Source organism: Kogia breviceps, chromosome X, assembly GCF_026419965.1.
Source record: "Kogia breviceps isolate mKogBre1 chromosome X, mKogBre1 haplotype 1, whole genome shotgun sequence".
NCBI classification, from domain to species: Eukaryota; Metazoa; Chordata; class Mammalia; order Artiodactyla; family Physeteridae; genus Kogia; species Kogia breviceps.
The window spans coordinates 11,842,304-11,858,183 of NC_081330.1; the positions used below are offsets into that span (position 1 = coordinate 11,842,304).

At 37.5% G+C, this 15,880-nt stretch overlaps 1 protein-coding gene across 1 annotated transcript in view; it reads left to right on the top strand.

Annotated features, from left to right (window-relative positions):
- The window catches only part of MCF2 (MCF.2 cell line derived transforming sequence), a 66,722-nt gene extending 60,064 nt beyond the window's left edge, over window positions 1–6,658 (top strand). The window contains exon 26 of the mRNA XM_067023358.1: window positions 5,030–6,658. Within this exon, the coding sequence (XP_066879459.1) occupies window positions 5,030–5,041 (12 nt within the window). The 3' untranslated portion in view covers window positions 5,042–6,658. The remainder of the gene's footprint in view (window positions 1–5,029) is intronic.
- The last annotated feature ends 9,222 nt before the right edge of the window (window positions 6,659–15,880 follow it).

Below are 15,880 nucleotides of genomic sequence, written 5' to 3' on the forward strand. Positions count from 1 at the left end.
AATCTGAGCTTTAATGCAATGTATATGTTAATTTTATTACCTTATATTACCATTATTGGCTACTAATTAGTTTATTATTTAGGTTGGTGAAAAACCTAAACAGAAGAAAAGAAGATCTGATTCCAGGGAACAGTTTGCAGGGATTTTTTTGTTTTTTTTAATTAACATATTTATTTTTGGCCGCGTTGGGTCTTTGTTGGTGTGCGCAGGCTTTCTCTGGTTGCGGCGAGCGGGGGCTACTCTTCGTTGCGGTGCCCGGGCTTCTCATTGCGGTGGCTTCTCTTGTTGTGGAGCGCGGGCTCTAGGTGCCTTGGCATCAGGAGTTGTGGCTCAGGGCTCTGGAGCGCAGGCTCAGTAGTTGTGGCACACAGGCTTAGCTGCTCCACGGCATGTGGGATCTTCCCAGACCAGGGATTGAACCCATGTCCCTTTCACTGGCAGGTGGATTCTTAACCACTGTGCCACCAGGGAAGCCCCAGTTTGCAGGTTTTAATCGGTGACTATAGGTTTCAGAATGCCAAAAGTTACAGGTATAATATGAACTTGACTGTATGCTATTTGTTTAAAGGCTAAAAGTTTTAAAGCTCCACCAAATATGTAATTGGCATAGGGTAAGAACCTCTCTGCACTTAGAAATAGAGCTACAAGCATATTATGTTAGCTAGGATTTAATTTTTTCCCTTAATAGTTTTAAATTAATGAATAGAGATGTTTTAAACATGTTAAACTTTTCTCTACAAGGTTGATAGGTTTGAAAGAAAATTTCATGTACAGTGCTGTCTTATAAGAGATCCTTCAGAACTAAATACTGATGATATGATTTTAAGGAACCAGCCTTACTGTCCAAGGATGCTTCACCAGTGTGTTTTTACTCAGTTCTAAGAGCATACTATTTCATTATGGTAGGTTTCTGCTACATGTTTGTGCGTGCGCTGTTCCCAAGACTTAATGTGTGAAGATATTACGAAGCAATGAGAATGTTCCTTTCTATTAACCCAAGCATTAGTACATGAAATTTCTGTATACAAACCAGTATTCTTATAAATTTTTCACCTGATACTGAGCTATCTATAAAAAGGCAGCACAAAAACAACAACAACAGCAGATTGGTTTGTGAACAAGATTATTATTATATGTACATATTTCCTTTGAATTCCTAGTTTGGGACTTGTATTTGAATTCTAGGTGATGTTACCTTGTGTTTAAATGAACCTAATAGGCCAGGAGTTACTTACTTGGTTCTAAATTTCATTTATGACATGAAACAAAATCTAAGGGTGATAGGGCTCAATATAAATATTAGGTCACATGGGAATCCCCAAAATAGTCACTTCTTGTTTGTGTTTTTGTTTGTTTGTTTCTCTAAATCCGGGCCACCTTTCAAAGGTTTTTTTTTTTGATAATTATTGAATTACTAAATTATCTAGGCAATTAGTAATTAGAAGAGTCTGATAGGCCAACAACCTGAACCAGTTGGCATTTATTCAAAATCGACACCCAACAACTGCAGAATATACCATTATTTTTAAGTATACATGGAACATTCACCAAGATAGATCATATGTTAGATCACACAAGAAATAATAAATTTCAGAAGATAGGAATCATATAAAATCTCAAAAGATATTATATTAGAAATAGATTATGCCTAAATATTTGGATATTAAATAATACACATCTAAACAACACATGGGACACAGAGGAAATCACAAGAGTAATTATAATTATTTAAAATTGGATGAAAATGAAATGTGACATATCAAAATTTGGGGATGCAGCTCAAGAGGAAAGGAAATGTAGGGAATTGTATAGCTTTAAATTAAGTACTTGTATTACATGCTTCAAAGGTCAGTATAATTTGCCATATTAACATAATGAATGGGAAAATTATGTAATCATTTCAGTAGATACAGAAAAGCACTTGACACAACTCCATACTCATTCATGATAACAACTCTCACCACACTAGGAATAAAGGGAATAACGTGCGCTCGTGAAAAATCACAGTCAACCTCATTCTTAATGATGAAATATTGGAAGCTTTTGCCCCTAAGATTGAGACTAAGCCAAGGATATTCATTCTCACCATTTCTATTTAACATTATATTGGAAGTCCTAGCCAGCGCCATAACTGAAGATAAAGAGATAAGGAACCAAAATATTAGAAAAGAGACAACACTATCATGCTTAGCAGATCATGTGTATATATGAAACCATTGGGAATCTATACACAAAAAGACCCTATTAGAAGTAATAAGTGAATTTTATAAAGCCATGATATATAAAATAATTATACAAAAAGAAACTGTAATTCTATATCCTAGCAACAAAGAATTGGAAAAAAAGAAATAAAAAAACCCATTTACATTAGTAATATAAAATATAAAATAAATAGGAATAAATCTAACAACAGATGTCTAAGGCTTCTATACTGACAACCACAAATAATTGCTGGGGTATATTTAAGATGACCTACTAAAGGGAGAGGTATACCATATTCAAGGAATGTAAATCTCATTGTTAAGAAATCCATTGTCCCAAAATTGACAGTTAGTGAAGTCAAAATCTCAGCAAGCCCTTTTGGAAGAAAAAATAAAGACAAGTATATTCTAAAATGTATATGGAAGGCAAAAAAAACCTAGAACAGAGGAATCTCAGAAATCTTGAGGATTTACATACCTAATTTCAAAACCTACTAAAAGGCTACAGTAATGAATACAGTGTGGTATTGGTTTAAGTATAGAAAAACAGAGTTCAAAAACAGACCCACAGGGACTTCCCTGGTGGCGCAGTTGTTAAGAATCCGCCTGCCAATGCAGGGGACATGGGTTCGAGCCCTGGTCTGGGAAGATCCTGTGTGCCGTGGAGCAACTAAGCCCGTGTGCCACAGCTACTGAGCCCACACGCCACAACTACTGAAGCCCACACACCTAGAGCCCATGCTCCACAACAAGAGAAGCCCCCCGCAATGAGGAGCCCACGCACCGTAACAAAGAGTAGCCCCTGCTCGCGGCAACTAGAGAAAGCCAGCGTGCAGCAGTGAAGACCCAACACAGCCAAAGATAAATAAATAAAATAAATTTTTAAAAGAATTAAAAAAAAAATAGACCCACATATATATAACTGATTAATGTTTAATCAAGGTGTCAAGTCAACTGAATGGGGAAAGGAAGGTTGTTTTAGCAAATTGTGCAGGAGCAACTGGGTATCCACATTGAAAAAAAAAAATGAACCTCCATCCCTACACCTCACTCCATACACAAAAATTAATTTCAGTTGCATCATAGACCTAAACATAAAAGCTAGAATCATAAAGCTTCTAAAAGCACAGGACAATACCTTCAGGCCTTTGAGCAGTTAACCATTTCTTTCTTGTTAATTATACAGGGCAGAAAAAGTACTAACCATAAAAGAAGAGTATCAGACAAACACAAAGAAACATTGCACATGCTGAATTGAGCACTTTACACTTTAAAAATGTATATGTGTTCGAATAAGGTAAAATCTAAGATAGTGACATTTTGAACACTTTCAAAAGCCAGATAGTTGTAATGAATCATATATTCCCCTCAAATTAACTGATTCCGTCTTACACATTAAAGAGTTAAGTTTGAAAATAAATATGGCGAGCTTTCTGCCAACTGCTTTACGCTTATTTAAGTGGTTAATGAAAGAGAGAGACAAAGAAACACGAGTCACTTAAAATACATGCTCAAAGAGCTGTGTAAATTAAATATATAAATCATTTTTTAATGAAGCATATTTTATAAACCAATAAAGCCATGAAATAAGAGTACAGTGTATATACTAGAAAATAATGGCCTTTCTTGTACTCAGGTCTCCAAAATTGAAAAGACCAAGTGCATTCATCTAACTTCCATATAATATTAGCATTTGTATTCAACATTAGGAACACTCAGTAGATTTTCCATAACTTTTATCATCATCATTTTTAATATAGAGCCAGATGTCCTCATAGTTAATTCAGGACAAAGTTAATTACATTCAATTTTAGCTAACAGTAATGCAGGACATGTAAAATTACATATATGATTAGTTTTAATTTGAAATGATTCCATTGCTGTAACTAATCACAGTAGATTTAGGGCATATTACCACCTTTTAAAAAGTGCATGGCAAAACAACTTAAATCTGCTTTGGGCTTGTGCTTATTTTTCAGTCAGTGAAGGGCTTACTATACATTTGTTAACATACATACACTTTATTTGGAAAAAATAACATTCTTTTCATTTTTATTTTCTTTTTTGCAGTGTCATCAGGAGAGTTAAGTGTAATGGGTTGATATACCATCAGCATTTAAAGCATGTATTACTCTCTTGGTATAACATGCTACTAGATAAGGTGACAAGGTCCCATAGTTCCCTGTTCTCTAGAAAGTTCTGACTTCGGAAGTTTTAAAAATATACATTACTTTCACATAACATGGATTTATGACAGATCGAATTGACAAATTAGTACTTGGTAGATTTTGGTTGAATTCTATATCAGGTGGTTTTGATTGAGATCTGTTTCTCATATTACATTGCATAGAGCAAAACAGTATAATGTGGCCTACAAAAATATATTGTACTGTGTGTCAATTAATGGATTAGGAAATGAAAGTTGATCGCATATGCAACTGTCAACAGCACTTAGGTTTCAAAATACGTATGAGAGTATCTTATTTGAAATCTGGCAAATGGAATGTAAAGGTCTCTCCGTTAATTATGTGCTTAACATGTTTCATCTATATGCACACAGCATAATTCATACAATATTCGGGAAATCTGGTTTTAGCAGATGTGAATTCTGTTTATTTTGCTTCTAGTGAAGTTATGCCATTCATGAAATAGATGCCTTTAATAAATCACTATGTAACAGAATAATGACTTTCAAATTAAAATAAGCAACCTTTGAATTTATGATGGACCTTTTGAACCCTCACATTTAGTGTTAGAAGTCATAGTACAGACAGCATTTTTGGCCTTAAAAGTCACGAGTATTAACATCATTCTTCATTATTTTGTAGATGCTGCTCTGAGTAACACAAGGAAACTAAGTTCCCCTTGAATTAAAGGAGAATGAATAGACTTTAAAAAATAAGATTTCCTTTGGAGGTATGGACTAGATTACAGCTCTAAAAAGTGTTACAGATAAACAGCACGAGAGTCAGGATGATCCTATGCCACCCATGACATTCACAGAACTTCCTCAGGACTGAGGTGGACTTCGTCATTCACAGTTTGTCTCATTCTTGCAAGAAGCCATCTTCACACCTTCCATCCCCCCAGGTGAAAAGTGCAGTGTTCTTTTGTTTCCAAGTAGGGTTTTTCATGGCATGCATTCAGATTCCATCTAAACAAAACAAAACACAAATCCAAAGAGAGAAGAGAGATAATCAGAGATTTTGAACCCCTTTGGTAATTGTTAGTTTATGTTATTATTTAATTTTGTTAACTATGTGACTATAAGGTACCAAAGGGATACGTTCTGAAGGACCTCTTTTGCACTTGGACTGGTATTTAGGTTCTAAAAAGACCCAAAGCTAAAAATCCTGCAGTTAGGATGTGTTGAAGTTTACACTTTATGCATTGAAATTTAGATATACATCACAGCTTTAAGTTAAATATTCATATTTGCACAAGAGGTGTTCCTATAACAAAGCTCTGCTTTCCAGTGTCTTTACTTGCTTTTGAATTTTCTAGAAAAATCTATCCTAGTGCAGGTTTTCTTAAGTTATATTGTGTTTCTTCCTGTGGTTTTTCTTTGATAATATATGTATAGATGTCCTTCTTTAAAACAGTGAGATCACTTGTTTTAAAGCACAGGCCCAGTTGTTGCATGCAGTGTTGAACTTAGGATTGGCGTATTTTATATTATGGGCCACTGAAGACAGTGGTTTGAAATTGCTGCCTTTTGAATCATGGATCGTGAGTTTTACTATCAAGTTGGCATATTAGGTGCATGGTTTTTGATGATTGGTTTTACAAAAAACAACATAATAGCTATATAATACATAAATTATCTTTTAAGTAGGTTTGTGTATCATGTCAAATCATAGTTTATTTCAGTGGTATCATTAGATGTAACCATTTATATGACAAACCAATTGTATTTTATTCAAAGTTACCTGTAAATTATACATCTTCTAATGTCAAATTGCTGGAATTTGTGATGGTTGATTTATAACTGACTCATGAAAATGTCCATATGTTTGATATTTCAATTAATGCTTCTGCAACAATAACAACAACAACAAAATGATATCAAAATACACTTCTTCTGTGTGCTGACCCTGTGGTTAGAAGACAGAATTAGGAGATAAAATCTTTGAATACTGATGCTGCTCTGCACAAGGCATTTTATTTTCATGGTATTAAACTAGGGATTTTAATCATTTAAGACAGTACTGAGTTCTATATATTCAAACATACAGTGTAGTCTTTTAATGTTTTAATCATTATACAATGAATGCTATATTTGTACATGTATTTGTATATGTAACTGCACTGTATTAATTTTTTCGGGTTTATAAATGTGTGTTACTATGAAACATAGCAGCAATTTCCCTTTAAGTCTTCAAATTTTAATTACGTTATAAATGTACTTAAAAAGTAAATGTACTTGCATTAATTCCACATTAAAAATATCCAACCTTAAACTCACTCATATATTTTTTTCGGTTTAGTATAGTATCATTGAAAAGTCCTTTCCTTTTTTTTTTTTAATTGAAGTATAGTTGATTTACAATGCTGTGTTAATTACTGCTGTACAGCAAAGTGATTCAGTTATACATATATATATTCTTTTTTATGTATAGTATATATTCTTTTCCATTATGGTTTATCACAGGATACTGAATACAGTTCTCTGTGCTATACAGTAGAGTAGGACCGCATTGTTTTTCCATCCTATGTATAATAGTTTGCATCTGCTAAACCCAACCTCCCACTCCATCCCTCCCCCACCCCCTCACCCTTGGCAACCAGAAGTCTGTTCTCTATGTCCTTGATTCTGTTTCTGTTTCATAGATAGGTTCATTTGTGTCCTGTTTTAGATTCCACATATAAGTGATACATGATATTTGTCTTGCTCTTTCTGACTTACTTCACTTAGTATGATAATCTCTGGGTCCATTTATGTTGCTGCAAATGGCATTATTTCATTCTCTTTTATGGTTGAGTAGTATTCCATTGTATATATGTACCACATCTTCTTTATACATTCATCTGTCGATGGACATTTAGGTTGTTTCCATGTCTCGGCTGTTGTAAACAGTGCTTCAATAAACATTGGGGTGCATGTATCTTTTTGGATATATGCCCAGGAGTGGGATTGCTGGATCATATGGTAATTCTTTTTGTAGTTTTTTACGGAACCTCCATACTGTTCTCCATAGTGGCTGTATCAATTTACATTCCCACCAACAGTGCAAGAGGGTTCCCTTTTCTCCACACCCTCTCCAGCATTTGTTGTTTGTAGATTTTTTGATGATGGCCACGCTGACGGTGTGAGGTGACACCTCATTGGAGTTTTGATTTGCATTTCTCTAATAATTAATGATGTTGAACATCTTTTCATGTGCCTATTGGCCATCTGTACTTCTTCTTTGGGGAAATGTCTATTTAGGTCTTCTGCCCATTTTTGAATGGGTTGTTTTGGGGGTTTTTTTTTGATGGTTGTTGAGTTGTATGAGCTGTTTGTATATATTGGAAATTAGGCCCTTGTCTGTTGCGTCATTTGCACATATGTTCTCCCAGTTTGTAGGTTGTCTTTTCATTTTGTTTATGGTTTCCTTGGCTGTGCAAAAGTTTGTAAGTTTGATTAGGTCCCATTTGTTTATTTTTGTTTTTATTTCTATTGCCTTGGGAGACTGACCTAAGAAAACATTGGTACGATTTATGTCAAAGAATGGAAAACTCCTATCCTTTCATTTATTAGTGATACAGTAAAGACACAGTAAGTATTTTGAGTTAAATGCTTACCTTCAGATTTGTCATAAAGTTGTGATAAAGAAAGAGAATGAGCTCAATAATAGACAAAATACAATAGAACAAAGAAAACCCAGAAACAGTCTTACATATATTTAATTTGCTGTATTGATGGATGTAGCATTGCATGTGGGGAAATAAGGGACTGTTTAATAAACGATGCTAGGAAATGTAGAAAGAAATGTTTACTTTCAGCCTTGCTTCTCTGAGAGAGACAGAGACAGAGAGACAGAGAGACACAGAGATCTGACCAGAACTAGGATAAAATATTTTGCTTCAAAAATTTCTTTACCCAAATTTGTAGGATAGCAGTTTCAGGGGTTAGATAGCCATGTTTATGAGTGGATATTTCCACACACTGAAAAAATCTGCTTCCATGTGATGGAACCCAAGGAAAGCTGGAAAGCATCTAGATACCCACAGTTGTTTTCTGAACCGTTGCTTGCTTTTGCAAAGGGCTCTTAGTTGGGTTTGCCAGACATAATCTCTTCCACAGAAGTATGCCTTAATATAGAGGGGGAATCAAAACCTATCAAACTGGTTTGGTTGAATCTTCCATTTCTCAAAAACTCAGATTGTTTCGGATGTCTTAATGAACATCCCATGACAGGATCAACTATTCCTTTTTGCCTTTAATTTTATTTTGAGCTTTTTTGAGGAAGCACCATTGGTGAACTACTTAATCAAGCGTTTAATCCATCTTTAAGAACTCCTTGAGGACTTCCCTGGAGGTCCAGTGATTAAGACTCCACGCTTCCACCGCAGGGGACATAGGCTCGATCCCTGGTTGGGGAAGTTCCGCATGCCGCATGGCGGCCAAAAAATTAAAAAATACTGAGGTGTATTATTGTTGACATTTCCAAAATTACACATGAATCTCACAATATAGAGTATGTAGTTGTTTTAAAAGCCTCCCCAACTTTTAGGCTACAGCATTCTCTTAAGAAGAGAGAAAGTTTCAGAGTATATGTTTGAAAGTGTAAGGGCGTATGAGAAATGCTCCAACTGAAGAGAAATTAGGTCAGTGATTTTGTCTGAGGTTTAGTCAGAAATCAATCCAGTTTCACTTAACAGACTTTCTCTGAGAAAAATGCTTATTAGTAGTAGGTATTAGAACACAGGAACGTGCTTCCCTTAGGAGCAGTAGACTCCAGAGTGCTCAGTGAATCAAGTCTCAAGCAATTAATTGTCAAAACAAGTCATTTCTATTACATTTCAGTACACATCCCTACATTGATTTGGAATGATCAGTTTGCAGTTGGTCTTATGGGACCTGCCCGAGGACAGCAAAGAAACAAACAAACCAGTGTCACAGACAAAACGTAAACCCTTTATATCGTTCAAAAGGAAATTAATAGAAGTGACAATAGTCTTTTAAAAAAAAGTAATTCCTTTTTAGTTCAAAATGTATTTTCTATATTAAAGCTCATGACACACTCAAGTCTAAAGTTTTCCCTTGTACTTGGTGAGGGACTTCCTAATATTTGTTGATCACCTCATTTTCACATATATGAATTTGCACTTTAAATTCGGAAGAGATAATTTCAGCAAATGTACACCAAATAGGACTAATAGTGTGCATTGAGAACAGCCAATGAAGCTGGACTTTGTGAAGATGAATTCCTTAAGGTAAATGAAACTTTCCTTAAGCCCAAACCCAAATAAAATGTAAACTGTTTCAAAGATACGTTTCATTTAAGTATTTCTGAGATAGACTCACTAACTCGATTACTCCCAAAATAACCAAACAAATGAAACCAGGCTGGAGTGAAAGTCAGAAAGATCTGAAGCATGAAGAGAACTTGACGTGCTGAGAATTATTTAAGTCAATATTTCTTTTTTATCTCAGTTTGATAGTGAATGTGCTCTTTTACATGGCATGCTATGAGAACAAATAAAATGTTGGTAACTAAGTGAACTGTAACTTTTCAACCATGACAAAAATGACTTAAAAGGGAAAAATCCTAGTGGATGTTTTGGAATCTAATGTTAGAAGCTAAAGTGGTCTCTTTACTGACCTTGGAGAAGACACGGAGCTATACCTATACATTTAGAGCTAGTTTCAAAATACCTGAATTCAATGCAAAGCAGCCATTTTACATGAGTATTAGTAGCTTTAAAATCTGCCTGTATTTCTAAAAATACCAAGTGTTAGAAAAAAATGTGAAGCAAGAACTCTTACACGGTGCTACTGGTGCATAAATTGGTACAACCCTTTGATGAACAATTTGCTAATACCAAATAAAGTTGAAGTGAATATTGTATGGCTTAGCAATTCCACTCCTAAGTGTCTACCCCAGAGAAACACTCACACATGTGCTCAAGGAGACATATGTGCCAGAATGTTTATAACAGCATTGTTTGGAAGAGTAAAAAATTTGGAGACAACATTAATGACCATGAACAGAAGAATAGATAACTAGATGATGAAATATCATACAATAAAATATTATTTAGAAGTTAAAATGAATGATCTTGGGCTTCACCTATCAACGTCATGAATCTTGCAAGATAGATGCAAGATGATAGCATTTGTATAGTTTTTTTTTTTTTTTTTTTTTTTTTTTTGTGGTACGCGGGCCCCTCACTGTTGTGGCCTCTCCCGTTGCGGGGCACAGGCTCCGGACGCGCAGGCTCAGCGGCCACGGCTCACGGGCCCAGCCGCTCCGCGGCATGTGGGATCTTCCCGGACCGGGGCGCGAACCCGTATCCCCTGCATCGGCAGGCGGATTCTCAACCACTGCGCCACCAGGGAAGCCCTGTATAGTTTTAAAATGTGCAAAACTCTATGCTTTTAATGGATAATTTAGAGTAAAATATGCATATGCTGGATAATGATGAACACCAAATTAAGGATGGTAACTACCTACCTCTGAAGATGGGGGCGGGGAGGGGAGAGACAGAGACACAGGGAGTTTATGATATTGCATATTATCCTCTATATTTTTATATGTCTGAAACATTTCATGCTGTAAAAAATTCTGCTTACTTTAATTCAGTACTGGAAAAGTGGATTATAACGTCTTGTCCCCCGATGATTGAAGTATAGTGAAAATCGACACCAAACTTACCTTCCATACATCCTTGTGGGATTTCTTTTTTTTAAATCTTACGTGCTAGCTGAAAATAACAGTCAAGAACTCTTTTCTGCAGTCTTCGTAAATACCTTAAGAAATTACTATGAACTAACATACCAGCAGAAAACTACCATAGAATAATCCTTCATTGACTTCACAATGTGTGATTGTAAATGTGTTGTATAGGAGAAATGTTTGCACTTAAGAAATGTTATGGGACTTCCCTGGCAGTCCAGTGATTAAGACTCTGTGCTTCCACTGCAAGGGGCACAGGTTTGATCCCTGGTTGGGGAACTAAGATCTGGTATGCTGTGTGACACAGCCAAAAGAAAAAGTTGAAAAAAAAATTGTTTTCTTTTGCAACAAAATAACTACCTGAGGACAACTTTAAAGGTCTGATTTTTAAATATTTCTAGCTCATGAATATTCTGCTTCCTTAAACAACTTTTATATTTTAATTCACAGTGCATTTAGTGCTCACTCAGCAATAAGTGAGTAGCAGGACTGTACAAATGATGAAGTTTTCAAATCAAATAATTAGATTGTGTCAATTGGTATGTTGATAAATGTTGAACAACTGGCTCTCTTAAAAAAATGTATTTGTAGTATTTGTCAATATCTGTTGTGTAAATACCCCTATCATGGTGGATTTCAAGCTACTGACATGAAGTCACTGAACTGGATGTTGGAAAGAGATGTGCAAAATTCACATTTGTGAGTTCCAGCACATGAAACAGACACAGTGCTAGGCCCATAGTATGTGTTCAGTAAAATTCCTTATCCCTTATGTGCTAAGATTTCCGAATTATAACCCACCATTAGGTAACGTGTAGCTATGCTTTTCGCCGTATCAATTACCCAAATTTACATTTTCTAAAGTAAAAAAGCAGAGACTGTGATCTCAAGCACAATCATCTAAAACAGAACATATGGAAGAGAGTGTGGACAATGAAAAATATTGGAGGCATATTGAGAGAATTTAAAGCCCTGTGGCGAAGAACAGTTTGATTCAGATATAAAACTTTGAAATCCAAATGAAAGCCAAGAGCTGACTATAAAACCAAGGTACAACAGTAAAATACCTACCTAAATAAGGATACAAAGCACAGATAAGAGAGGTAAATATGGCTTCTGGAGAACACAAACACAAAAGCAAAAAATGTTAACAGGAGAGGAAAAGGCTAAAACAATGGTCTTATGGGCGATTCTTATTTACATTTCCTAGAAATTAGTAATAACGCCTCTCATAATCCTTGGAAGGACATGAATGTAGGCATTCTCTCTGTATTTGTCTCTCTTCCTTTCTATGGCATATTCCCTATGTGTTCAGGTTGAATATCTCATTCCTACCCTAGATAACTGTGTTTTGCTCTGAGGTAGTAATAGCTTGTTTTTCTTCCATTTCATTCACCCATTGGTTCATTCAACAAGCATGCACTGAGTTTCTCAGAGACCTGTTGTATTCTTAATTTGGCTACTTACTTTCAGAGCTGAGTTTTAATATCATGAAAATGCATGTTTATTTTTGTAATATTTTCCAAGAGGACAATAGATTTTTATATATAGATCTTCACTAATGCATGTCATGTGTAAATCGTGAGACCCCCTTAACTTTATGAGGTCAGCACCTAAGCCCACTACATGGTTATTGATCTGGAGAAGCTATCTACTGCAGCATTTCTTTTTTTTTTTAACTTTTTAAAAAATAGATTTATTAATTAATTAATTTATTTATTTTTGGCTGCATTGGGTCTTCGTTGCGGTGTACGGGCTTCTCATTGTGGTGGCTTCTCTTGTTGTGGAGCACGGGCTCTAGGCACGCAGGCTTCAGTAGTTGCAGCACACTGGCTCAGTAGTTGTGGCTCATGGGCTCTAGAGCGCAGGCTCAGTAGTTGTGGCGTACGGGCTTAGTTGCTCCGCGGCATGTGGGATCTTCCCGGACTGGGGCTCGAACCCATGTCCCCTGCATTGGCAGGCGGATTCTTAACTACTGCGCCACCAGGGAAGCCCTGCATGCTGTCACTCTTATACTTCTAGAAATGCTGCAGTAGGGCTTCCCTGGTGGCGCAGTGGTTAAGAATCTGCCTTCCAATGCAGGGGACACGGGTTCGAAATATAGGAAATATTGCTATTTCCATCCTTCTCCAATCAAGAGGTAACTCTTGGGGGTAGGGTGGGGGTGGGGTTCGGGGGGCAAAAAAGAGGTCAGTCTCCTTCCAAGGTGAAATGATCTGGCCAGGAGTTCGAAATAGTACTCTCATTCTGTGAGGGGGTCTTGGCTGTCTTCCAGAAGCCGTTGCCTATAAGAAAGTGTCTGCTTGCTGTTCTTCCCTTCTGATACCTTTCTCCGTACAAGAGGTTGAGATTAACTCTGGAAATCTCAAGGCAAGCTATAACCCCACGGACACGGTGGAAGAGGTCTGCCTTGAAAGTACTCTTGGAGAAAATGAGTGATCTGTGTACCTGGATTGGTTGGAAAGGGCAGGGGTCCCATAGTCTTTTGCCTGCTGTGACTCCATAGTTTCCAGAATATGATTTTTGTGGCTTTAACCGTGAGATTTTTCCCCCCAGGTTTTAATTTTGTATTAATCCACTGATCCTAGCTTTTTTTTTTTTTTTTTTTTTTTTTTTAACCCTGAGGTTTCTAAATGGCATCAGCCTCAGATTCAAAAAGAGCCCTGATTCCTGAGTGCTTTGCTCAGACAGGCCTGTCAGCTGCTGAAGTCTGTTTTCCCGACACCCAGGGCTGGGTGGCATTATTAGCATCCCAGGTTCAGCAGGCCTTTGAAGCAGTCCTTCAACACTCAAACAACAGTTTCTGGGGTATGCTGCTGTCTCGGCGTGCTGGCTATGTTTTACCCTGTGCAGTTGCAATGAATCGAGTTGAAATGTTGCCGGGATGACTGTGTGCCAGATGACACCGATGAACTTGCTCTAGAAGTCAAATGTCACATCTGGAAGGCCCAGTGCTCACAGCTGGGCTAAAAGCCAGACACCAGCATCGCAGGTTCATTCCACATGCGCTGCTCTGAATCCAGGACTGCGGTTCCAGTTTGCTATTCGACCGCCACTCTGCCTTCCCCGCTACCTGTCGGTCTTCTTGATTTGGTCACCTGTTTGTCAATTAGAGCATCACTAGTAAGAATTTCAGGCAGTTTTCACTGCCAGGTTTGCTGAAAGGATCGCCACCAATGCAGAATGCCCCAGCGGCCCTAAAAATATAGACGGGGCTCTAATTGAAAGCACTGTACTTTCACAGTGTGGAGTGGGACACCTGAGTTCTAGTCCTGGCTCTTGACATTGTGTTACTTTGGGCCTGGCATTATCTTGGCCTCAATTTCCTCATCCGTTAAATGGGTAGAGGAGTTTGGATGGTGTCTAAGGGCCTTTACAGCTCTGACATTCTTAGATTGGACTGTAAGCCTTCACAAGTGGTTTAGAAATTATAATTAAGCCATTTTGCGAACTGGTCTGTCATGGTACAGGAAAGTTGGGGAGAAAACCTTTCTTTCTCCCTTGGCAGAGAAAATTGGACACTTTGTTCCTGTCAGCATTTAGCAACTAATATTCAAAATAACCCAAAACAGTCATACGTAAACAGCAAGTTGAAATGACCGCACTACATTAACACACTTTTCTTCACTCCCAATATTGTTGCAGCAGCATATTTCAGCCAATTTGGGTTAAGTAGCTACAGCGATTTTTGAAAGCATTAATGATTCTTATATGGCGACTGCAAATGCTCTAGGTAGAATCTATCGAGGGCCTGGATCCAAAGCCGCTGGCTCTTAGGTGGGCTTTAAGGCCCCGTATGTTTGGTGGTGGCAACATGCCACACGTGGGTCCTAATGAATCCAGTCATTTTTGAGCTTATGGGGGAAAAGGCTGTGGATTTGAGACTGATGGGCCCAGGAGCTCCTCCCTCTGCCACAGGGAAGACCAATCACAGGAGGTATAAGGCCATGCCCCCACTGCTGCCTTTGTAAGGGTTGGTCTCCATGGCAACAAGGCCAGAGTGGCTCCCTTTTATCAATTGCGTAGTGCTGGGCCTACAGACCTTTCCTCATTCAAATTTGAAGTAATGTGTTTCCATGCATGAATCAGTACCCTCCTTACCCTAGGGCGGACCATTACATTGTCTCCTCTCTCTCCTTTAGCCAACAATAGCCGAACTGATTTCTTTTGTTTGTTCATGAAACCTCAATCCCAGGCATTATTTTTATTTAAGTATGTCCTCTTCTCCTGATACTCAATACAAGACTAATGCCCATTCTGGGATGAACACGGGTTCAGATTCAGCTAACATTTACTGAGCAACTACTGTGTAGCAGTGTAGTAGGCACTGATAAGGCAACTCACATACATTATTTTAGTTAACTCACAAAATATATAAATGTGAACTTAAATTGTAATGAACACTCTTGGTGTTTGGGATACAGTAATCACTCCTTGAATATTTGTTGAATAAAGGCATGGAAGAACATGAACCCACTGACTATCACAGTGTCAACAAGGGCCTTTAGAGAGCATCCTGTCAAACTCCCTCACTGCACAATGGAGAAATCCAAGCACAAAATGTGGAGTGACTTATCCAAGGCCATATTCACAGCTGTTTAGACTCAATCATCCCGTGTGGATCCAGACCACTGTCCTCACCAGGACACACACATGCTGCCTCCCATGAAAGCTGGGTGACAGCAGACCATCAAATCTCTGCTGTGTCATATGGCACTTGGACACATTCTTCTGAGTGTCCTGCCGAATGTAGGGTTTGGGAGCTCTCTCTGGGAATGATTCAACAAGAAACACTTT